Source organism: Ailuropoda melanoleuca, chromosome 14 (assembly GCF_002007445.2).
Source record: "Ailuropoda melanoleuca isolate Jingjing chromosome 14, ASM200744v2, whole genome shotgun sequence".
NCBI classification, from domain to species: domain Eukaryota; kingdom Metazoa; phylum Chordata; class Mammalia; order Carnivora; family Ursidae; genus Ailuropoda; species Ailuropoda melanoleuca.
In genome coordinates, this window is record NC_048231.1 from 12,274,471 (window position 1) to 12,298,434 (window position 23,964).

Below are 23,964 nucleotides of genomic sequence, written 5' to 3' on the forward strand. Positions count from 1 at the left end.
TGTGTGTGTGTGTGTGTGTGCACACGAGTGTGCTCACTCAAATGAATGTTAAAATCCTTAACCAGTTTTTTCATAGATTCAGCCATGTTGTTTGTTCAGGCTGCTGTATCTGCCTTTTTTTCTACTCCTCTAAATCCCTTTCTGGGAAGTGCAATATTCATCACTTCATATGTTCGACCTGTGAAATTCTGGGAGAGAGACTATAAGTGAGTACAATAAAACATTTGAAAGCTGATTTTATTTATTCTTTGCTAAGAAAAACTATCAACAGCATTATTATAATAATTCATGGCTAATAATTTTTTGTGTTGAAATATTTTGCTAAAACTATTTTATAAATACTCTTAAAGTTTCAAAATCATATAAAATTAGAAGAGTCAGATAACTACTCTATATTTTTCTCTGCCAGTTTTTCTAAGATTTTTTTAAAACTTGGTTTTTCTTGGATATACTCATTTTTCTGTCCTTTTTCTTTTAATGCTCTTTCATTGAGTTGGTTTCACATTAATACTACTCTGAAACTTCATGCTATACAATGTTATTTCCTTATAGCAGTCATAATTAGTTATCTCATAGTTTTCTTAGAAATAGCTATTTGCAGAGCTAAATTTTCTATAGATTATTTCTGGTTTTTCACGAGGATAACTTTTTAATAACCATCTTTGTGCATAAAGTATTTTCTCCATTTAGATTTAGTTCCTTTGGCTAGCTGTTTCATCTGATGCCTGCTTACTATCCTTATATGTAATCTCTCCAAATTTCTTTTTTTTTTTTAATTTAAGAAAGATTATCCAAAAGGGGAATTACTGAGTCATGTACACTAAACATTTTAAGGCTTTTAACGTGTATTAATATATTGATTCAGAAAGAGCTTATATTACTTTTTAATTCTACTGGCCAGCTCCAGGACTGCTTCTTTTCTTTCTATACTTTCACACATTAGTGTATTTAATAGGTGAAAGTAGGAGTCTCACCTTTTAAACAGTGGACTAACTTGGGAATTTGAAGCTTTTGCTCTGGTCTTTTATCAAAAACCACATGTGGTGTTTCTCTTTTTGATGAATTTCAGTGTTATTTATATTCTATTCTTCTCAGCTAACTTAAATTGAGCCCAAAATAATGTCTGTGGCAGCAGTTTTGGTCTCAGGACCCCTTTACTCTCTTCACAGTTATTAAAGTCTCCAAAGAGTTTTTGCTGATACAGGTTTTATCTACAGATAGTTACTATATTAGAAATAAACACTCAGAAAAATTCAAATGTTTATTAGTTTAAAAATAGCAACAATAAATTTGTTGTGTTAATATAAATATTTTTGTAATGAAAATTACTGTATTTTCCATCCCACTACAGAAAAAAATCAGTGAGAAAAGTGTCACTGTTTTTGTAGTTCTATAAATCTCTTTAATGTCTTGCTCAGTAAAAGACAGCTGGATTCTCATATCTGCTTCTGTAGCCAATCTGTTGTTGCAATATGTTGTTTTAGTTGAAGTATATGAAGAAAATCTGGCCTCACACAGACACATACTTAGAAAGGAAAGAAGTATTTTAATAGCCTTTTTAGACAATTGTGGATATTTTTTTGGATCCTTCACTAAAACTCGACACATGGTAGTTTCCTAAAGATTAGTTGGAATATAGAGTCTAAAACCATATCTCTTGTTGGGGAGAAAGAATTTCCTTTGCCCTTCAAGGTCCTTCTAGCTCAAGTAAGAGTCAAATTGACATGAGACACATAAACAGGAGAAAATCGAATTTAATGCCCACATATGGGGAATCCACATAGACATGGAAATTCCAAAGACAGGTAACGTGATGCTTCTGTGAACTAAGGAGAGAGGTAAGGGTCTTAGGATACAAAGGGGAGAAAGATCATTAGCAAGAAGGTGAAAGGAGGTGTTTGGAAAACAAAGGTTGCCCCATTATGTAGATAAGTTTCTTAGGTAAAGAGAAGTCTCTGTTAATAGCTCTCTTCATGATACAAGCAAGCAGTTGAGGGTGAGATCTTTTCCTGAATCTGCTGGGTTTTGATTGCTTTTATTTTTATTTATTTTCTTTTAAAGATTGTATTTATTTATTGGAGAGACAGACGGAGAGGGAGAGGGAGAAGCAAGCTCATTGCTGAGCAGGGCCCTTGGCCCCATGAATTTTTGGAACTGTGTTACATCAAAATCCACTGATACATTTTACACTTTGAATGGATTTTTTACCCATGCATAATCTTATAACAGCATTTATTGATTGTTTAGAAAATATTGGTTCACTGGGTAATGTAGATCTTACAATTCTTGATCTTAATCAAGATCTTGATACGTTTCATTATATAATAATAAAAATGTTTTCATTCATATCACCACTAATTCTAAAGAAAAGTATTGCTAAGCTATGAAGCTTATTGGTAAATATATATACATTTTCCCAAATTCTGATTTTTGCTTAGAAACTTGAATTTGTTATCGGCAACAGGACGGACTCACTTTCTTCACTTTTGAGAAATGTCTGTGAAGTATGCAAGTCTGAATAATCATAGTAAAAATGGTGTTCCATGGGGGCGCCTGGGTGGCAAAGCGGTTGGGCGTCTGCCTTCGGCTCAGGGCGTGATCCCGGTGTTATGGGATCGAGCCCCACATCAGGCTCCTCCGCTGGGAGCCTGCTTCTTCCTCTCCCACTCCCCCTGCTTGTGTTCCCTCTCTCGCTGGCTGTCTCTATCTCTGTCAAATAAAGAAATAAAATCTTAAAAAAAAAAAAAATGGTGTTCCATGAAGAAAGAGCTAGTGCAGCTTGCAATTCAAACAACTACACGAATGCTTTCCCTTGAGACAACCATCCTACTTCAGGATGCAGCATAAGTGCTTTATGTGTATTTTGCTGCACACAATATTAAAAAGACTTTTACTGAGGGGTGGGTTGTGATTTAATAAAATTAATTTTTTATTGCTTTATTAAAGACACCTCAAAGCAAAACTTGAATTTTTGTTAATTTTTTCTTATGCGTATTTGGCAGTAAAAAATAGTTTGGTGCCACTGTCGTGATTCATGTTAAAGTGCCAGTAGCCTTATCCACTGTTATGTTGTCAACAAGATGAAAAAAGCGAATAACAGCTCAGTATTATTATGAAAATCATTTTGATCTGGAAAACTCCCTAAAAGGGTCTTGAGTTCCCTGCTTCGGGTTCTGTGGACCACATTTTGGAAACCACTATTCAAAGAACCCTATACCACTAGACGTTAATAAATGCACGTTCTCCTTGCACAGAATGTTTCATGAACTGTGTATTTCTAAGAACTGCGTGTAGTACTCATGTTTCATCCTCATCGATTTGCGGGGGGCCTTTAAACTCATTAATGTCTTTCTACACCCTGTTCAGTGAAGCACCAGTTACGAAATAACTGATATGTTTATGTACGATGGAGGTAGGTGAATAAAAAACCCTTATCCCTAAAAGTACGCTCATGAAGTGATAATATTTCTATTGTACAGTTTTCTCCTTTTTAATTAAAGGTTATTAAAAATGTTCTGTTTTGCCTTCTTCAGCACAAAACGGGTGGATCATTCAAATACCAGATTGGCTTCCCAGCTCGATAGAAATCCAGGTAAAAGCTCTGTTTGTGAGTAAAGAAGCAAGTCTAAGGAATTTGTTATATATATAGTTCACTCCTAACTTGTTGGGAATCCTCTGTGAGTTCCAAGTGGCATTTTTTAAAGGCTGTATATCCTTTGCTTCTTGTTCTGCTTTAGCAAAGTGTGAATTCAAGTATCTACATTGTATGTACCTATCTTTTATAAAATGTATTTTAAGAGTGTTCATAGGAATAAAAAAATGCCATTCAAAAATTGTTCTTAAACAGGTTAAAAAGTAGAACAATTAAAGTAAAACTGGTCAAGTGTATCAAAGAGTATGCAGTCTGACCAACAGGTGTATTCATATATTTGCTTCCCCTGCTTTCCTGGATGTTTAGGTAAATATTCATTTAATTTCATTTAGTTTATTGAATGTAGAGATGTCATATGGGGCAGCCAAATAGCCCTCAAGATAGAGCTTCAACGGATGGCATTTTGGTAGTGGTACCATTGTCTAAAGTCTGGTCCCTTAGTTTCATCGTTTGGGAGACATCCTTTTGTCTGCCCACCTGTTAGTAATCTGACACACAGAGGGTGAATCTCACTAACCCAACCATAAGAAAGTAACCAGAATTTCAGTGTATTAATTTACTAAAAGAAATCTTACTCTCAGATGACTGTAGTATTTGTATCCATTTGACTCAGATTCCTTCACTTGCTGATTCCTTCAACTGCTCTATTTGAGACACTAAATTAACGTGAGATAGTTTTATAATTATAAAATTGGATTAAGTAGGACTAGTTACTTGATAATAATGCCTGTCTTTATCACATTCTGGTAGATAAAACAACCATCTCAGCTCTAGTATGTCCTTGTGTAAGGGGCTTAGAATTCTCATGATGCTAGTGATACCCGCATATCAAAAAGACCGTGTCCTGAATTAATACGCACACTTCTGTAATGAGCAGACAGGGCATTAGATATGACCATCTTACTGAATTATTATCTGGAGCACCCGTTTCATTATTTTATTGTTTAGGCTAAGTTTAAAATAGTAAGCTTTGTGTATTTTGCTTTCCTGTGGTATTATACTATGGGCACCTGTTTACAGGTTATTGCTTTGGCTGGGTTACTTCTAAAGATGGTTAGTTTTATCCTAACTTTTTTTCTTAAAGGATGACTCTAATAAATTTTTTAGGTTCTTTGCTGCTGTTTCTATATATACGGTTTATTTCTATTAAGCTAGTTTTAGCCATCTTAATATTCAGGGTTTTTTGTTATTTTGGGGGGGGGTTTGGTTTGGTTTGTTTGTTTTTTTGACTAATGATCTTCTGTTCATTTTGGCCTGTCTTGTTTGTTCAAATTTTGTATTCCTTTACCCACTTTCTTTATTAATGTATCTTTTTGTTCTAATTCTGAATTCTTTTTATCTTTTTTTCATTTCTCTTGTGTGGTTTTCATTATAAGTTGGAGTTCACTGAATAGTGATAGAAGAGGTCATGGTTATTGAAGAGGTGAAAATCCTTAGATTTCATCTAATCTAGTTCCCACATTTTATGTATGGGAGCCAGAGATCAGAGAAGTTTTATGACTTCTAACTCTAAATTTTGAAACTTTTCTCATTACCCTGTGTTTCATTTTTATATGGAAATTACAAGGGTGTTAAAATTATTTTTCTTGTCAAAAAAATATAATACAATCCTAACTGGAAATTAGTTCTAATATTTTTAATGATCTTGTTTGTTGATATAATGAAGACTTACAGTAAAATGTAACATATTTAATTCCTTCTTTTAGGATCAGATGACAACAATCTGAATTCCATCTTTTATGAACATTTAACCAGATCCCTACAACACAGTCTCTGTGGTGATTTGCTCCTAGGACGATGGGGAAACTACAGTACAGGGGACTGTTTCATTCTTGCCTCTGACTACCTCAATGCATTAGTGCACCTTATTGAGACAGGCAATGGGTTGGTCACTTTCCAGCTGCGGGGACTTGAGTTCAGAGGTAAGATACTCACCTTTTATTTCTGTAACATATTCCTGTCACATCCAAGTTTTATGTGTTTACATCTCAAATTAAAAATTAGCATAAAATTAGATCCTTTAGAGTTGTGGAATGAGGAGAGTTATTAAAAGAGCAATTATTAGATTTTTTCCCAAAATTCACATTCAGAGAAAAATCATTTTTGTGGTATGCTAAAATATGTGAAGGTAGCATCATTCTTGCGTAAGTCACTATTTTCCTGGTGATGTTGAATTACTGTTGTTTTGTGCTTGCTCTCTTGCCATTATCTTTGGGACCAGTCACGTGTATTTGTTAGATGGCTTGAGCATAGAATGCTGTTTTGCGTGTAGCCAACCAAGCACTTTCATGTAGACACCATGCCTTTGTCTGCGGCAGATTCTGGTTTTGAAACGAAGTTCCCATAACAGTAAAATCACAGTTTTTACGTGAAAAAGCGGCATTCAGTGCATTCACAGTGTTCTGTAGCTGTTAGAGCAGGCAGTTGTTAGGTTCTAACAGGATTCCTGGAGGTGAGTAAAGAGGAAGCCAGGACCAGCTTTCGGGAAAGTCAGAGGCCTATCCTAACAGTACTCCAAAACGAAGCTGCCACAAGAAGCCAGTTCAAACCAGATAGGCCCAAGATGGCTCATAATATAGGCTAACTACAGCATCCAATCTGACTTACACCCTACAGCTTGACTTTCACACTGATGTTGAATCCGAAGGTTTGAACCTTTGTTAGGTAATCTCTTTGTTAATGGAGCAAGTACTTTTCTAGAATCACTCCATTCACTGGAATTAAGATTATACTTGTGTGACACTCAGATTAAGGCAGTAAATGTCGATGTTTGTTATTCATTTGTGGTCTGTTTGTCATCCAATCTCTGTCTTTCAAAATGTCCAGTTCTTGTTTTATGGTTTGTTTCTGCCTCTCCTTCAGAGCCCAGGACCTTAATTCCATCTCTCTAGAGTTTTGCCTGATGTTAAATCTAATCCAACTGGACTCATCCAAAAGTCAGCACCCCCTCATCTCACCACTACACCTACTACTGCCATGACTTTAACTTCTTTTTAAATTGCTGGTACCTGAAGATTTCACCTTTGTTTTTTAATTTTTTTTTTAAACAAATGTATGCGGGGAAGCTGTTTTATCTAGCATTTCTGTCTGTGTGAATTGGAAGAGGGTCCTTCTTAGGATGTGCTCATTTCACCATATTGGTCAGAAATTTTCCAAATCAGAAACCAATCCAAATTCTCACTCTCCCAACTTTCAGCCTCTGGTACCGAGTAGATTCAAATAAAATTTTGGACAAATTTTTTACCATTCAAACTCTATTTGCCAAACAAAACAAACTGATTGGGGAACACAGTACAATTTGTGGTGGATGTGGATAGCAAGAGGTATATCTGTAAGTCTTCACTTAGCCATATTGATTTTTTTTTTCTTTGAGGCAAATTTGATCATGTTCCTTTCATGCTTAAAATTGTCTGTGGCTTTCCATTGCACTTAAAATAGAATTCAAACTCCTAACCTGCTCTACCATGCTGTGATCTGGTCTTTGCCAGTTTCTCCAGCTCCACTTTATACCTTCATCCTCACTCACTCTAGCCACACTGGCCTTCCTTCAGGGTCTTAACGTTGCTAAATTCTTTACTAAGGACTTCCTGTTGCCTTTCTCTTTGCCTAGAAAGTACCAGCCATCTCCCTTCCTCCCACCAATCTCCCATCTGCTAATTCCTTAATTATCTTTAAGCTTTAGCCTAAATATCACTTTCACAGAGAAGCCTTCTCTAACCACCTGTCCCACATGATTATCTCTCATTTTGCCATTTTTACCTCTTCACTTAGCATAATTATAACTTCATAATTTAATATTTATTTGTGTTCAAAGTTTATTTCTTCTTTGGCAAACTTTTTCTATAAAGAGACAGATGGTAAATAATTTAGGCTTTTGGAGGCATGCACATTTTCTGTTGCATATTTTTCTTTGATTTTTTTTTTTAAACAATGCTTTAAAAATATAAGAACCATTCTTAGCTTGGATTTGGCCCAAGACTGTATTTTGCAAAACTTTGGTGTGGATTATAGGCTCCTCAAGGGCAGGAATCCTATCTGCTTCATTCATTACTATGTATCTAGTTACTGTTTCATCAGTTAGCATATAATTCATAATTAGTTAATTTTGTAGAATTATTAAATGATAGAGCTGTTTCTCCTTTCTCTGCTTTCCAGAATTCTCATGAGGTATGATTATATTCTTGCTCAGGTCTTGTGATCTTCGGTTATTTTCTTTCCTTCAGAGTGTTAGTCCCTGTCCCGTCTACCTCCTGCCTCTCAAAATATTAATCAAGAGTGTCAGTATGTTACCAGGCAGATATTTGGATCTCCTGAGCATTTTGATGTGTTTTCTGGGCTATTCTCCACTAAGCCAATTTAATTCATTGATTTTATGTTTCTTGTAGTGGATGCTAAATGCCATTTGACATTTAGCTAAACAAATTTCATGATCAGTTTCCTGTATGTCTTGGTTAAATCCCTTTATGTTTATTTCATTTCCGTTTTTATTTTACTGATATTCTCAGTATTCTTTTCATGTAAATTTTATGTCATAGATTTAGAATCATTTTTTGTCTATCAAAAATTTTTTATTACAGCTTCTACAATGCTAACTTTCTGTTTGTAAATGTTAGTTCGACAGAGTACAGTTTTCCAGGTCAGACTTTATAGGTCAAAAGTATAATATGCTGATTGAATTCTTCTTGGTTTTTACTCAAATTACTTTTAACGTGTCTAGTTTTCATCACTGCCAGTGTTTTACCGATAATATTCACTATGAAGTGACTGAAAGACATAGCTAATCCAGGAAACAATTGGTAATAGTTCCTTATAGATATTCTAGAATCCCTTTCCAAGTCTCAGTGTTCTTTTTTCAATCGCTAATATTAACACCTATGTTTATCATTGACTTCATTTCCTAAGCAAAATGTATTACAAGGGCATGTTGGGGTAGAAAATACTCTTGGGTTTGTATAGTAGAGTAAAAATGTCCCACATTAATTAATTACTCTGGTCACTTTATTCTGCTGCTCTGAACAAGGATCTCATTCTGTCTTCTGAGTAAATGTCAAAATCTCCAGTTCCCTCTTGCCACAAGCTTTTCTATGTGCTGTTAACACAGTGATCTGCACAAAATACAGCTCTCATTCTGTCATCTCCTTTGCTTAAAAACCTTTGACTGACCTTCCAGAAAGATGACAAAATAAAAAAGTAATAACACATAAAATCTAAGGAACAGACCCAGCTTCATGCCGCAGTTTTAAAACCCCAGCCTCAGGATATTTCTTCTAGAAACTGAATAATTCGTTTGCCCTCTCTAGCCTATTCTAGCACATGGATAAAGAAGGAAAATTTCTCCAGGCTTTTTACAAAGCCACTGTAGTACCTATGTAAAAATATGGCTAAACTGGCTAAAAAATAAGTGTAGTTTTAATTCACATGAGACCTTAGATTCAAAAACCCTCACGACCCAGAATAAGCAGAAATTAGTCCTTTTTTTTTCTTGAATACCTCTCAATAGTTGAGCCATTTTCATTTCATTTTTATTTTTGAAGTATTAGAAAGCAAATTAATAGGTTATAGAGAAAAACAACAAAATATGATCCTCTCAGAAGATGCCAGAAGACATTTGATTGAATTTCATTTCCATTATTGGTTTGAAAAATACTTTCTAAAATCACACATATCCTTATTCTGAAAAAAAAGTTTGTACATATAGATCTATGGTCATGAGCATGTGTGAAGATCACCTGCAGCAGGCATTCCTGTTAACGTCAGGTTCAAGCCAGGGTTTTTCTTTTCACCACTGTGTGACGTTGTTCTGGAAGTGCTCAGCAGTGTAATCAAGCAGGAAATGAAATGGTAAGATTTTGAGAGTTCTGGAGTGCTAAACAATACAGCTCATTAGTCCTACCAAGCCTAGCTCTTCTGCCTCTATCTTTTATAGCACCACCACCGGCTGGGGCTAGTTTTCATGGCATCTCTTTCTCTCAAAGCAGCGTTTTTCAGGGGTACCTGGGTGGCTCAGTCAGTTAAGCATCTGCCTTAGGTTTAGGTCACGATCCTGGTATCCTGGGATAGAGCCCTGCACTCCCCCGCTCAGTGTGGAGTCTGCTTCTCCTTCTCTCTGCCCTTTCCTCCACTTGTGTTCTATCTCAAATAAATAAAATTAAAAAAAAAAAAAACCAGTGTTTTTCAAACTTGGTTGGTGTATATATTCTCTTTAAAGGAAAAAAAATTGTGAAGTCCATATAAGTTATTATAATATAACCTAAATATGTGCTTTTATAAAATTAAGTGCAATCCCCTTATAGTCCTTACAGAATTTAAGGGATTTGCTAATTAAGTGGAAACAAGGCCACAGAACAAAATAAAAATTAAAATTAATGTGACAGATGATATTTTACTGGCACTAGATTGCTGTGGGTGTAATTCTGTATTTATTCTGATTTTGTATTTTTACTTCAGTAACACTAATGCAGGGAATGTCTGTTTGATATCTTGTATAAAAGAATGTAACTTCAAAGAATTGTTTGCTAGTGTTGAATAATCAGAGCTCATACCTAATTGAAACTTTATCAGCCTGTAAGCTTCAAATGCTAATAATGTAATTTTATCCAGTTACTGTTGGAATTGGGAACAGAAAAAAGCAGTTATGGATTTAAGATTAAATTATCATGAACCATTACAGTTTATATATCCAAATATATGTATATAATATTTCTGCTTGCCACGTGGACATGGTACTGATAAGTAGAGTTCACATTCTTTTGAGCTCTGCATGTCTGTCTATATTGTGTGCCCCACAGTGATTCACTTCTAAATCCGTTCTTCCCTTACTGCATTAACTCAAACCGTCATGAGGTGTCCCTTTACTCATTGGCCTTCATTTGATATGATAAACCTAAATTTGAAAAGTTTGGAATCAGTAAGTGAAAATTAAGAAGGTAACTGCATAATTTTCAGAACCTTTAATGTGCCAATGCATGTTGTGATTCTGCAGGAAGTGAATGTATAATATGCCTGGTTTCCAGAGCTTCCTGCAGTTTGTTAGTGAACAATCCAAGGCAGATCAATCACATACTTTCAATTACCATAAAAGGTGTTTTTTTCTTTTCCCAAGTTTCTTGTGTCTTTGAAGCATTCGTTTTCTACGTTATGTGGTTTTTTTCTCCTCTGTCTACAGTGGTCTCTCCCTCTCTCTCTCTCTCTCTCTCTAAGGTACTTACTGTCAACAACGGGAAGTGGAGGCCATCACTGAAGGCGTTGAAGAAGATGAAGGATTTTGCTGTTGTGCACTTGGCCATATTCCTCATGTGCTTTCATTTAATGCTGCATTTAGCCAGCGCTGGCTAGCTTGGGAAGTGATAGTCACTAAGTATATTCTGGAGGGTTATAGTATCACTGACAATAGTGCTGCCTCTATGCTTCAAGTCTTTGATCTTCGGAAAGTACTCACCACTTACTATGTCAAGGTAAGGGTACGTGCCTAGTTAAATCTTCTGATTGTTCTACGTTCTTCTTGGAAAAGACTTTTTTTTTTTTTTTAAACTATTTGTGCTTTGCTTCTAAGTAGTGATTTAAATTCTCTAGTATTGGGGCACTTGGGTGGCTCATTTGGTTAAGTGTCAACTCTTGATCTCAGCTCAGGTCTTATCTCAGGGTCTTGAGTTCCGGCCCCACTTTGGGCTACATGCCCAGCGGGAGTCTACTTAAAAAAATTCTCTAGTATCCATTAAGTAAGCAAAGTATACCTACCAAGGTATTACTGTTTCTATCTTTAGTGGAACTTATTCCATTTGTTCATGGATAATAGCTACCATATGTAGCTTGTATGTTGTAGGCTCTGGACTAAGGAATACACATACATATACATATATGTGTCAGTTTTCTGAAGGAATATTACATCTCTGTTTTACAAATAAACAAGAATCAGAAGTTACCTTCCCAGTGCCCTCTAATTAGCAAGCGGAGTTAGGGATTTAAAATCTAGGCTTGTCCAACTCCTCCAACAGCCCTTGCTGTTAACTACTGTTTTGCACTGCTTTCAGTGACCTGAATAAAAGTATTGCAAGATTTGGGAGGTCCCCAAAACCACCCTCACTCGTGACACCAGCTGCAATTTGGGGTCCCCAAGGACTAGTCTCTGGTTTAGTAATAAGCCAGAAGGACCCACAAAACTCAGGAAAGGCATTACACTCATGGTTAGGATTTATTATGGTGGAAGGATACAGATTAAAATCAGCCAAGGGAAGAGGCTATGTATAGGGCAGGGTCCAGAGACGCCAAAGCATGACCTTCCAGTTGTCTTCTCTCAGTGCAGTTGTGCACATAATGCCCATTTCTCCCAGCAACAATGTGTGACAGTACTCACAGACTGTGGTCAACCAAAAAAGCTCACCTGAGCCTTTGTGTGTAGAGTTTTACTGTGGCATGGTCACTTAGATGTGGTTGACTACCCTCGTGACCAGCCTTAGTATCCACTTCCTCCAGAGGTCATGGCTGTAAGCTCATAGGTGAACAAAGACTTAAGCAAGCAGGACATTCCAAGGGAGTAGAAGTTACTTCCCAGGACCCAAGGGCAAAGACCAAACCTCTCTTTGGGCAAGGTTAGTTCTTTACTATACAGATGTTCTGTCTTTGCTAAACATTTTACAAGATTACAGCAAAGCTGTGATTTGGCAGCTTGCAGGCAAAGCCAGTATTTTGAAGAGGGAAATGTGTGGTAAATTTTAGTGACCCATATCTGGATTTTCCGTATCTGTGTTACTACCTCTGTGTATCATTTTATTTGTGCTGATTGGGATGAATGTTTGTCTTATAATTGATCTTTGGTTAAACCCAACCTCAGGAAGCTAAACAGATTGATTTTGCGTTTTTTACATGCTGTGCATCTCTGTGTGTATATGGCAATTTCTGTCTCTGGTTCTAAATAGATATATTTCTGTTGCTTTACTCTTATATTTCTATAACTTGACCTAGCATCACAAGATGATTTAATAACTTTCTATGAGAAATGCATCACAGTAAAGTTTTTCTATCTCTCTTAAAATGTCCTAAATTCAAAAGATCTAAAATCAATAGAAAAAGAGTTGTTTTGAATTTGTCTTGATGAATTTATGGTTGTGACTTCTAAAGTATTAAATTAACTGTTCACCCAGAAAGGCCTGAGGTATATTTTTTACAGCATTCCTAAAATGTATTCTCAGAGTATTGAGCTAGAATAAAATATTTTTTAGTTATACAATCAGTATAAACCATTGGAATGTATTTAATGAGGAATTGGAGTTAATTCAAACTGTAACTTAACCTGTTTTTTTTTTTTAATCTTTCCCCCCTTAGGGTATCATTTATTATGTTACAACATCTTCTAAACTGGAGGAGTGGCTAGCCAATGAGACAATGCAGGAAGGACTACGTCTGTGTACAGATCGAAATTATGTTGATGTGGACCCAACATTTAATCCAAATATTGATGAAGACTATGACCATCGGCTGGCTGGCATATCCAGGGAGAGTTTCTGTGTGATTTACCTCAACTGGATAGAGTATTGCTCTTCCCGAAGAGCAAAGGTAGAGGTTGTATACTTCATTTGTAACTCTTTGAGTCCATTTTTTTCAGAGATGGAAAGAATGTCCCCATTGATTAATATGAGGTCAGTTTTTCCAGACCTCCTCCTTTCTGACCATCTGGGTGAGAGAACCTTCAGTTGTTAAAAAGAAATTCGGAGGTTGAGGGGAAGTAGTATTCCACGGACATCAGTATGATTTTCTTTACTCTGGTAATAGTTACTAGTAGGCTAATGTGGCTGTGGTTAACAGCCTGCTTGCCAGGTTATGTCCAGAAACAACTAATTAATAGATAGAATATTGTATTTTCAGGAGAAGACATTATCAGTAATGATGTATGGCAGTAAGTACTTTGAGATGTTTTGCTAAGATCCTAATACTTTATAAAAGTCTGTTTTTTTAAAAGTATGTTCCAGTATTATAAAGCATTAGATTTTATTTAAAGGTTTCGGAGAAACTCCTCCTATACATTCATACTTCATTTTATACTGATTTGTTACGTTTCTTCTCATTAGAACTACTTAAAAACCTAGAAGTTATATATTAGTTGAGTTCTTCATCCTCTCTGATTTATTAGCTGTCTTCCAATTTGTTAAATACCTTTATACCTTTCTGATAACTGATGTTCTTTGTTTTTAAAGCCACTGGATGTAGACAAAGATTCATCCCTGGTGACTCTTTGTTACGGACTTTGTGTTCTGGGGCGGAGAGCTCTGGGGACCGCATCTCACCATATGTCCAGGTAAGGAAGACGTTTCTGTTTTCAGGAAGAGAGTAGGAGAAGCTGTATAACGTAAATCTGAAAAATCTGAAATAGCTTTTCATGGAAGCGTTCTGTGCTAATTTATTGCAAAAGTCTCTTCTGATAGTTTTTTAATAGATCCTTTGCTAAACATATTTGAGTTCTCCCAAGTGGTTAATAGCTGGCCTTTAAAAATCACACTTGTATGGGTAACTACTGATAATAAGAATTTAATGGATTTAAGACATTTTAAAAAATAATCACCCATAAAGTTTGATTGGTTTCCTCCCATTTTATATCTATTTTTCTAATGAGTTACCTCTTTTTATTTTTCCATATTTCCTTGTAGTTTTTTTTTGGTCCAGAGCATTTATGCTTTTACTATAGTTAATATAGTACATTAGATTTTGGGGAGTATAAATTTAAGCTGAATTTCTTGACATATGCATCTGAATGAATTAGAACTAAGAAATACTATGTATTTATTAATTTCATTTGTGATAAACGTGTTTTCCATTAGGCCCTCTGTAAGTTTTTATGACTTATATACTCTCTGTCTGTTGTTTATTTTCATGGACTTACTATTACAGTGGTTTGTAAACAAGGGCCCAGATCACAGGGCCCCTGCCCCTTGTGAGTCTGACTCAGGGGTTCTGACATTAGTATAGTCATCAGACTCTGTATTTGCAAAACACTCCCAGATGTTTCTGATGCACAACCACATGTAAGAATCAGTGTAATGGAAGTTCTTTGTCAAAATATGTAAACTTTTATCTCCAATCCTAACAGTAATTTAGAGTCATTCCTCTATGGATTGCATGCCCTATTTAAGGGAGATTTCCGTATTTCTTCAATTCGAGATGAATGGATCTTCGCGGACATGGAATTGCTAAGGAAAGTAGTAGTCCCGGGAATCCGCATGTCCATTAAACTTCATCAGGTAAGAAGAGGAGAATTATAATGCATTACTGGTGTTTAATGGCACTTCTTCATTTGACTTCCAAATTACGTTTCTTGGGAACCTTTTGAGAAATATTATTTGAAACACAGAAAAACTTGATTTATGGCAAGATACTAGATCTTAGAAGCCTGAACCTGTGTTTCTAAGGGTAAATTTGAATATTTATATTAGAGAGTGACTGATCTGGACATGAACTTGAAAACTGTCAGCAGTGACAAACTAGAAATAAAGCTCTCTGGCCCTTACAATTCTTGTTTTGACCTCACATATCACATAATTGTAATTCAAGCCTCTTGTGTAGGCGAATGTTAGCTGACTCCCAGTGTAGTGTGGTAACGTCTCAGGAGGGTTGTGAGTGCTGCTGTTACTGAACTGTGAGTTTCATGTAGCATGTTATATAGAATAATAGAGGGTTAGGACAGATTATTTAGCCTTAGTTAAGTAATCCTAGTAGGGTAATAAAATTAAAATGCAGACCCAAAATACATATCCAAAGCCCTGGATCATTTCAAGACTATATTAGGAAATTAAGTATTTGTTCTTGCTACTCTAATCATTCCACTTAACAATGGTCATCAGATCTGATGACAAAGACCACACGATAAGCCTCATTAAAATACATCTGCTGTACTCAAATCTGTTTGAATCTTTTTACCCCCCAAATAAAGGGTGAATTACTCCTCAAGTGATTTTACTGTGATCTAAACTGTTATAATAAAGTCAATGTCCCGTATTACTTAGGAGATTACTGACAAGATATATACTATTTGAAAGTCTCTGTGGAAAATGGAATACTATTTTAAGGATCACGGAGAAAATATTCATTTGAGAACAAATAGAGTTGTCTATCTTCAGACTAGCTTTACAGTTTTGAGCCAGGTCAGTGTGTTTAAATGAAAAAGATAATGACTTTAGATTAAAATGTTATTAAAACTTCAGAATTTTTCAAAAAACACTGATTAATATATCTGCTGTGTAAGAAATACTCTCTTTAATACAGCATGATTATCTAACAGCTCCAGATCGACATCTTCAGTTAATTGTTAACATTATGACAGGTGTTTTTTCTCCATCTGGCAGAGAAGAAACTGAGGCACAGGGAATTTTCTCGTATCTTAGGTCTTTGCCCCATCGATCCGTACAGGTGCTCTTACCTGTTGCTGCCAGGTCCGATTCCTTACATGTTCTTTTGGCTGTGGCATTGTTGCCTGTGACAGTGTTTCTCTACCTTATATTTGGCCCAACACACTTGGGCTACACACTACAGCTCAGTCTCATTAGCCATTGACTGACAACAACAGTGACAAACGGTGGGGGTAAGGAGTTGGAGTCAGGAACCCGGAGCCATGGAGGGCTGGCGGCAGGGGGGAAGACAGAGAATGCAAATGCAGCCTGCAGAAATTCCATAATTCTGATACACCTTTGAGGGGGGTGAGATGGACCTATACAGTAGCCAGAAATAGCCACTTGTTGAGCATCATTTTGAGCCAGATGTTGGGTTGCCCATGAGGGACTCTTGGGCCAAGAAAAGATAGATCTGTAAATCAGTACTGGTAATCTCCAAAGTTCATACTTACATATTTCATGAGTTATATACTCATGAAAACCCAACCCACAAAAGTGAACAATAGGCTTATATATTAAAAGAAAGGATATGCATCCACATCCATACAATCCAGCAATTCCCCTCCTAGATAATTACCTAAGAGAATGGAAGTCTATGTCTACACACATGTGTGCCTAGCAGTTTTAGTTGTAATAGCCCCAAACTGGAAACAACTCAAGCGTCCATCCACAGATGAACATACTAATTATGGTACATCTACGTGATAGAATATTACCTAGCAATAAAAAGAAACGGAGCTACTGTTAGATACCACAACATGAATGAATCTCAAACATTATGCACAGCGGGAGAAGCCAGACATAAAAAAAGAGTACATACTGTAGGATTTTATTTATATAAAATCTGAAACAAGCCAAACTAGTCTATAGCCACAGAAAGCAGATGAGTGATTGCTTAGGATGTAGAGATTGAATGCCAGAAGACAGGAAGGAGTGTTTGGGGTGATGGAAAAGTTTTACATCTAGTTTGTGGCAGTGATTCCATGGGTGTGCTTATTTGTCAAAATGCATCTAACTGGACACTTGAAATGGTATAATTTATTGTATGTAAAGAAAAGGTTTTGTTCCCAGAAAGCCAGAAATATAAATTTCTCTTAACTCTTGCCTCTCAGACCATCCTTGATAACGTGTGTCTAACACACTTTGTAGGTGTTTTTAGTTTTTGCTTTTTCCTTTACCGTTTTTTTTTAAATTTTTTAATTCTCCAATTGACTGTATTATGTTTTTACTTTATAAATAAAAATGGTCATAATCTGTGTGATATTTAGTAATTGCACAGTATTGTACAGTGTATTAGTGCTCTCGTGTACATATCACCACAATCCAGAAAATTATTTTCATCCCAGTTTGGTAGGTGAAAACTCAGAACTCAGAGAAATTAAGCAAATTGCCTTTTTCACATGTTCTCTTATTCTTATCCTCTGTTTAATCATTTTGTAAAACATTTTACCTTATTCATTTTACCTTTTTCATTAGTCTCTTTGAAGATTACGTGGTTGTTAGAACTAAAATAAATTAATCAAAGTCCAGTTTGGCTTTTAAGTGATCTATGACGAAAATCTTAACAGTGTATGGTTAAGGACAGGGATCATTTTTTACTAATCTTTATATCTTCATTGCTTAGCACAAGGCTTGGCAGCCAGTGAATGTAAAATGAATGAGTTTCGTTATTTTCAAAAAAATGTATCCTGTGTGTTGGCTTATAACTTGTCAAGTATATTTTTAAAATGCCTTTGAAAACTTTTCCCAGAACTAGGAATATTTTCTCCTTGTATTTGAAAAACGTTAAAAAGTGAGCTTCACCCAAGAGTAAGTATTCCCATCACCCCATGCCATTGTATGGCCCTTCCAAGAAGCAGTCACTGCCAGTAATTTGATGCATATCTTTTCTGATTTTCCTGAGTTCATAGACATATCCATCTGTATATACAAATATTTTCCTTTGTGCTACATAAAGTGATCTGTAATGCATGCTTTTTTTTCCCCAATTTAAAATAACATGGATACTTTCTAAGTCAGCACGTACAGAGGCACTTCACATTTTCAATGGCTCTGTAGTATTCCAGGACATAATTTTTAACTATAGGTTATTCAGCCATTTCCCTATTCATGGGATCTGCTTGTACCAAATACTTTGTCTCTAAAACAATACTCATCCAACCATCTTAAGCCCAGTGAAAGGAAATATTTGAGCAAGATTCAACATACTCTATTTTGGCATGCCTAATAATTTCCAACTTTGTCCATTTTATTAAGAGTATAACTGTTGCCTATGTCTGCACTTCTACACTCCATTCAAAAATTGTACCAAAACTACTATACAAAGATAGGATTCCTTCCCTAAAGGAACTGTTTGCTAAAGGAGAACACATCATATGACCTCTGTCTATCTGCTGGTATAGGGAAGTGAGCTCAGTGTTTAAAGGAGAGGTCAGGAGGGTTGGTGTATGATGTATAGCGGTATTGTAAGTTGTAAATGCTACTTAGGCCACGTCCTTTAGAAGCAGAGTCAAGAGTCCAGGATTCCTGTGCCAGAGATTGACAGGGTGCCCTCAGGGGAATTTGTAAGGAAGGGAGGGAAGCAGGAAAGAACAGGGAAGGAACTAAGCAAAACTGTGTTTCAGCTGAATTCTAGCTTCCACTGGATTTAGAGTGAGTTCTGGAGTGTCAGTGTCACCAAGAGTTAGCTGGTGTACCTTGAGCCCCCACAGCCAAGTGGGGAATAAACCTCCCCTGGCATTTCCTGCCCAGGCAGCTCCATCAGCTGAAGGCAGTTCCAAGAGAAGGGAATAACTGTGAGCTGTTAAGAGCCAGTGCTCAAAGCAGTGGAGAGGGGAGTGCATCAGCCCAATAAAAGAACTCTGGACAAGGTACAAGGGAGATGCTCCACAATCTGGCTAAAAGCTAGTTTTCTAATTTTTTTTTAGTATTTTCTAACTAGACCCTAAGTTCCATGAAGACAGTGCTTGTATCTGTCTTGCTCACTACTCTTTCCCCAATGTCCAGCACAGTGCTGCCTGGCAACATAATAGAAACCCAATTCCCCAGAGAGACTTCAGGCTATAATCACCTTTGTGTTCTTCACTGACCTGTGCTGCTTCCCTGTAGGATGTCTTGCCTGAAGCTCTCTCCCTTTCCCACACAGTGCCTATCTCCATCCACTGAAATTGTCTGCATTCTTTAAGGTCCAGTTCAAAACCACCTGCATTGTGTAACTTTCCCTAATCACTTCAACTAGACTTGACAGGTTTTTCAGTTAACGTTTGTAATTACGTGCTTTTTAAAATCAGAATGATAAATTCTCTTTAAGAATGTGTTTAAGTCCTGGCTTAATCATTTACTAACTTTCTAAACCTAGGAAGCAGCTAAGACTCTTTGAGCTGCTTGGGGCACCTGGGTGGCTCAGTCGTTAAACATCTGGCTCAGGTTATGGTCCCGGGGTCCTGGAATCAAGCCCCGTGTGGGGTCTCTGCTCAGCGGGAAGCCTGCTTCTCCCTCCTCCACTCCCCCTGCTTGTGTTCCCTCTCTCGCTCGCTCTCTCTGTCAAACAAATAAAATCTTTTTAAAAAAGTCTCTTTGAGCTTCAGATTTGATATATGCAAAATGCCGGTATTATGTACTGAAGCTGCTTGGCAAGGTTGTAAGAGTTAGGTGAAAAACGTGTTACAGAACTTCTTACATTATGAAAGTTATTTACATATACAGTGAATACTTTTTTTATCCTCGAGGCCAGTCCCCAGACATGGAGGTGCATCGTTGGGGAGCTTGCCTTATTGCACTCACCCATATCCCCTCAGATATCACACACAGTCTGGTCGCTTGGCTTGAGTAGAAATGAGTTACTTTACCTTGATGTAAAAATTTATCAACCTCCCAGCTATGAATATCTACGATTACTCTTCATTTCAGCAATTCGGATTTGTGTTATGGTTATGTGGGTATATGTCCTGGATCCTCTGTTAATTTGCAGGTTTCTGAAGGGGGGGGTACGTTCCACATATTCCTTTTCCCTCCACGCTCTCTGCCACAGAATCCCGCACATGAGAAGTGTTAAATAACGGCTTGTAGCATGCAGGAGTGGTTGCTACATGGGCCAAGAGATTTCTCAGGGAAGACTCGACTAGCTTCTTCAGGACTAGGACCCTTAATCTTACTATTTTATCTAGATGAGATACATGCTATATTGGAATCATTCTAGAGATGTGGCTTTATGTGAAAAATGCCTCGTTAAAAAGAAACACAACTTAGGGAACTTTTATGTAGTTTAGCCTCCCTTAACTGATACCAGTGAGACAGTCCTTTAAGAGAAAAAATTATGTATGAATGGAGACATGTAAAACCCCACTTGAATGAGAAAAACAAAGAAAATATATAAAAATTGGAAAAATATTTAAAACTTAGAGGGTTGGGTTGAAGAATTTACAAAAGTAGTATGGCAGTAATGAGCTAATTCCTAACCTGGTTGAATTTAAGACTCTCTGTCTCCTATAATAACAATATGTGTGGATATGAAATATTCATATTAAACCAGTTTCTCAGAATTTTCATTTAGTGACTGATTAGTAACTGCAGAAGCTTTTTATCATTCCACCGGAAATCCTTCTCTTCCCATAAAGTATATATTTTTTATTTCTCTGTTTAGGATCATTTCACTTCTCCAGATGAGTATGATGACCCTACTGTGCTCTATGAAGCCATTGTGTCCCATGAAAAGAACCTCGTAATAGCGCATGAAGGGGACCCTGCATGGCGGAGTGCAGTCCTTGCCAACTCTCCCTCCCTTCTCGCTCTGCGGCACATCATGGATGATGGTACCAACGAATACAAGATCATCATGCTGAATAGACGCTACCTGAGCTTCAGAGTCATTAAGGTACATTTTTGAGGCATTTTTTTATGTCTGGAAAAAAAAAAAGTTACATAACCTTGTCCCAACTTTAAAAAGTGATTGAAACTTTTTATAGGAAAAAAATGATAATATTACATTAGCATTGATTGTTCATGAGCACTTCATTTGATTTATTTTTTAATTTATTCTGTCCTCAAATTTTCTCATGTGCCATAAAGTCTTAAAATGTTTACTGTTTTGGTGGTCTTTTATCTGTTATATATGCTCTCTGGGCAGCATCTCTTCTTAAAACATCAGCACCATATTGCTAATCTGATTTCCAGGTTGCAAAATAATACCATAACTTGTACTTTTTGTTGTTTTTTTGTTTGTCTTTTTTTTTTTTAATTAGTTTCAGAGGTAGAATTTAGTGATTCATCCATCAAGTGCCGTCCTTACTGCCCATCACCCAGTTATCCCATCCTCCTACCTTCCTCCCCTTGTTTGTTTGTTTGTTGCTTTTTTAAACATCTCATGGCTTTAGGAGGCATAATTTCTGAAATTTTATTTTAATAGTTTATAATGATTCACTTTTTATCTACTTCATTTAATCAACCTGCAAAGTTACAAACATCCTTTTAACTCGGTATATTTGTTACTGCTCATTTCTATCAAATATATCTGTTATCTCAGTTACAGAATTCAGTGCATTATGAATGTGGAAAACTTGATATTTTTACCAGATAGACCAGGGGAAAGAGTTCTTCGTGTACTTATTATTTAACAGCCCACTGGTGACAGTGGAAAATTGACGAACTCCTATTCAAATGTGACCTACTTGTATTTGTTTCCTGCTTTTCACAGTTAGTTCTCATATGGCTTTTGTATCCCTCCCATTTATATTCTTCTGTTTATATGAATTTCGTTCTTAGCCCCTTAAGCTAATTCCCATGTGTTTGGTTTTCAGGTTAATAAGGAATGTGTCCGAGGTCTTTGGGCAGGGCAACAGCAAGAGCTTGTCTTTCTACGTAACCGTAACCCAGAGAGAGGTAGCATCCAAAACGCAAAACAAGCTCTGAGAAACATGATAAACTCATCTTGTGATCAGCCTATTGGCTACCCAATCTTTGTCTCGCCCCTGACAACCTCTTACTCTGATAGCCATGAACAGCTCAAAGAAATCCTTGGGGGACCTATCAGTTTGGGAAATATCAGAAACTTCATAGTGTCAACCTGGCACAGGTGAGCTATGGGGTTGCATGTTTCAGTGGTGGTGTGTGTTGTGACCCTCTTAATCAAGGCAATTTGCATGAGTATCACCTGGAAAGCTTACAGAAAAAATACAGATGCCGTAACACAACATAAACCTATTGTATCAGGAACTTCAGAAAGTAGTCTGAGCATTTTTATCTTCAGACTCTTATTCGATAAATCTCATATACAACTCTGGTTAAGGGCCACTGATCCAGCATTTGGTAGACTCTTGAGTAGTTCTCTTTTCTTTAACCTTTTTGACTCTGTATTGCGACATAGTGCCACTATTAGGATGTGTGGGCCAACCAACCAACAGCAAAATAGAGAAAAACGTAAGAAACTTGAACAAGTTGCTTACCTTCTGTTTTGTTCCATTCTAGCAGTAGGGAGAGCACACTGTACTTGCTGAAACTCCTACTTATGTGTTACTACTGCCATTTTAACAATCCAGTCATCACTCCCATATCAGATCTGTAATGTCTTCAAATGTGCACATGAATTTTTTCTATGCCTTTTGTCTAGTAAATTACGGTGTTCAGTATGGGAACATCATTGTTTGGTGGATGGTGAAGAAAAATCAGGGTATCTTTTCAATTTCTTATGGGCTTTTGTTTAGATCCTTAAATAACAGAACTTAAGAAAAACAGAATGTGGGATTAGGGTGGCAGACTCTCAACTAGGCATTTTCCTCTAGGCATATTTAAAAAAAAAAAAAAGTCTCACCATTTTAACATCAGTCCCTATCCAAACAGAAAGAAGAACATAAACCAGAGTGGTGTTCGAAGAAATTTCTTTTCAAAAATTATCTGTTGTGCTGGAATTGCCTTAAAGAGGTAGTTCTCTTCCCTCGAGAGAAATAGTGTAGAGATTAAGGTGCCCAGCTGTCCTGGTTTGCACAGGACTGAGAAGTGTCCTGGGAAGCAGGATTTCAGTGCCAAACTGAGACAGTCGTGGACAACCCAGGATAGCTGGTCACCCTACACTTTAAAAAAAAAAAAAAAGGAAAAGGAAAAATGATCGCAGCAGCTCTCCTCCAAGTGTGCTACAGCAGAAATCAGGTTTTCAGGGGTTGCACACTCCACAGGCACTGAACAGACACTGGCAAGAATCCTATTTCCATCTTAATGGTGCAGTTTCATTATGTGCAGTTTATTATGGCTAAGGAAAGGTGAAAAGATTGGAAAAGATGATAGACTATATAAAAGTGAAGGCTGGGAATAATTGAGGCAGTGAGAATAAGGGGGGGATAGTTCTTAGGCCATTCTTTGAAAACATAGCTGCCTTTTTTTGTTGTTTCTAATACTGATTGCACCATAAAGACTTTCAAAGATGAACATTAGTAGCATTAAACATTCAGAATAGCTAGAAGTGGAATGAAAGACCTATCTTGAAGTGATCATGGGATAATGCTGCTTACTCTGGTGTTTGTTTCTAGGTTAAGGAAAGGGTGTGGGGCTGGCTGTAACAGCGGTGGTAATATTGAAGATTCTGACACTGGCGGTGGGATGTCCTGCACTAGTAACAATGCAACGAGTGCCAGTGAGCCCCAGAGCAACGTGTCCCAGGGAAGCACTGGAAATCCAGGGCAAGGGTCGGGAGCAGGACTCCATCCACCGGTCACATCTTATCCTCCAGCACTAGGTAATGTGAAAACAGAATTATGTATCTAACTTAGCCTCTTAGTATGCATGTAGAAAGAGAATTATGTGTTACCAGGATGCTGGGGTGGCTCAGTCAGTTAAGCATCAGACTCTTGATTTCAGTTCAGGTCATGATCCCAGGGTGGTGGGATTGAGCCCTGAGACGGGCTCCTCACTGGGCGTGGAGCCTGCTTGGGATTCTCTCTGTCCCTC

General features: G+C 36.9%; 1 protein-coding gene across 9 annotated transcripts in view; it reads left to right on the forward strand.

The window, feature by feature from the left end:
- Positions 1-23,964, forward strand: part of PCNX1 (pecanex 1) — a 184,014-nt gene that overhangs the window by 155,796 nt on the left and 4,254 nt on the right. For 6 of the 9 annotated variants that reach the window (XM_034642516.1, XM_019807512.2, XM_019807514.2 and 3 more), the window contains 10 exons: positions 77-206; positions 3,534-3,592; positions 5,359-5,574; positions 10,853-11,106; positions 12,974-13,210; positions 13,843-13,943; positions 14,733-14,883; positions 20,672-20,902; positions 21,825-22,099; positions 23,547-23,752. In XM_034642516.1, coding sequence (XP_034498407.1) covers positions 77-206; positions 3,534-3,592; positions 5,359-5,574; positions 10,853-11,106; positions 12,974-13,210; positions 13,843-13,943; positions 14,733-14,883; positions 20,672-20,902; positions 21,825-22,099; positions 23,547-23,752 — 1,860 coding nt within the window. The remainder of the gene's footprint in view (positions 1-76; positions 207-3,533; positions 3,593-5,358; positions 5,575-10,852; positions 11,107-12,973; positions 13,211-13,842; positions 13,944-14,732; positions 14,884-20,671; positions 20,903-21,824; positions 22,100-23,546; positions 23,753-23,964) is intronic. The other 3 variants (XM_002926749.4, XM_034642515.1, XM_011234222.3) reach the window with 1 other exon arrangement.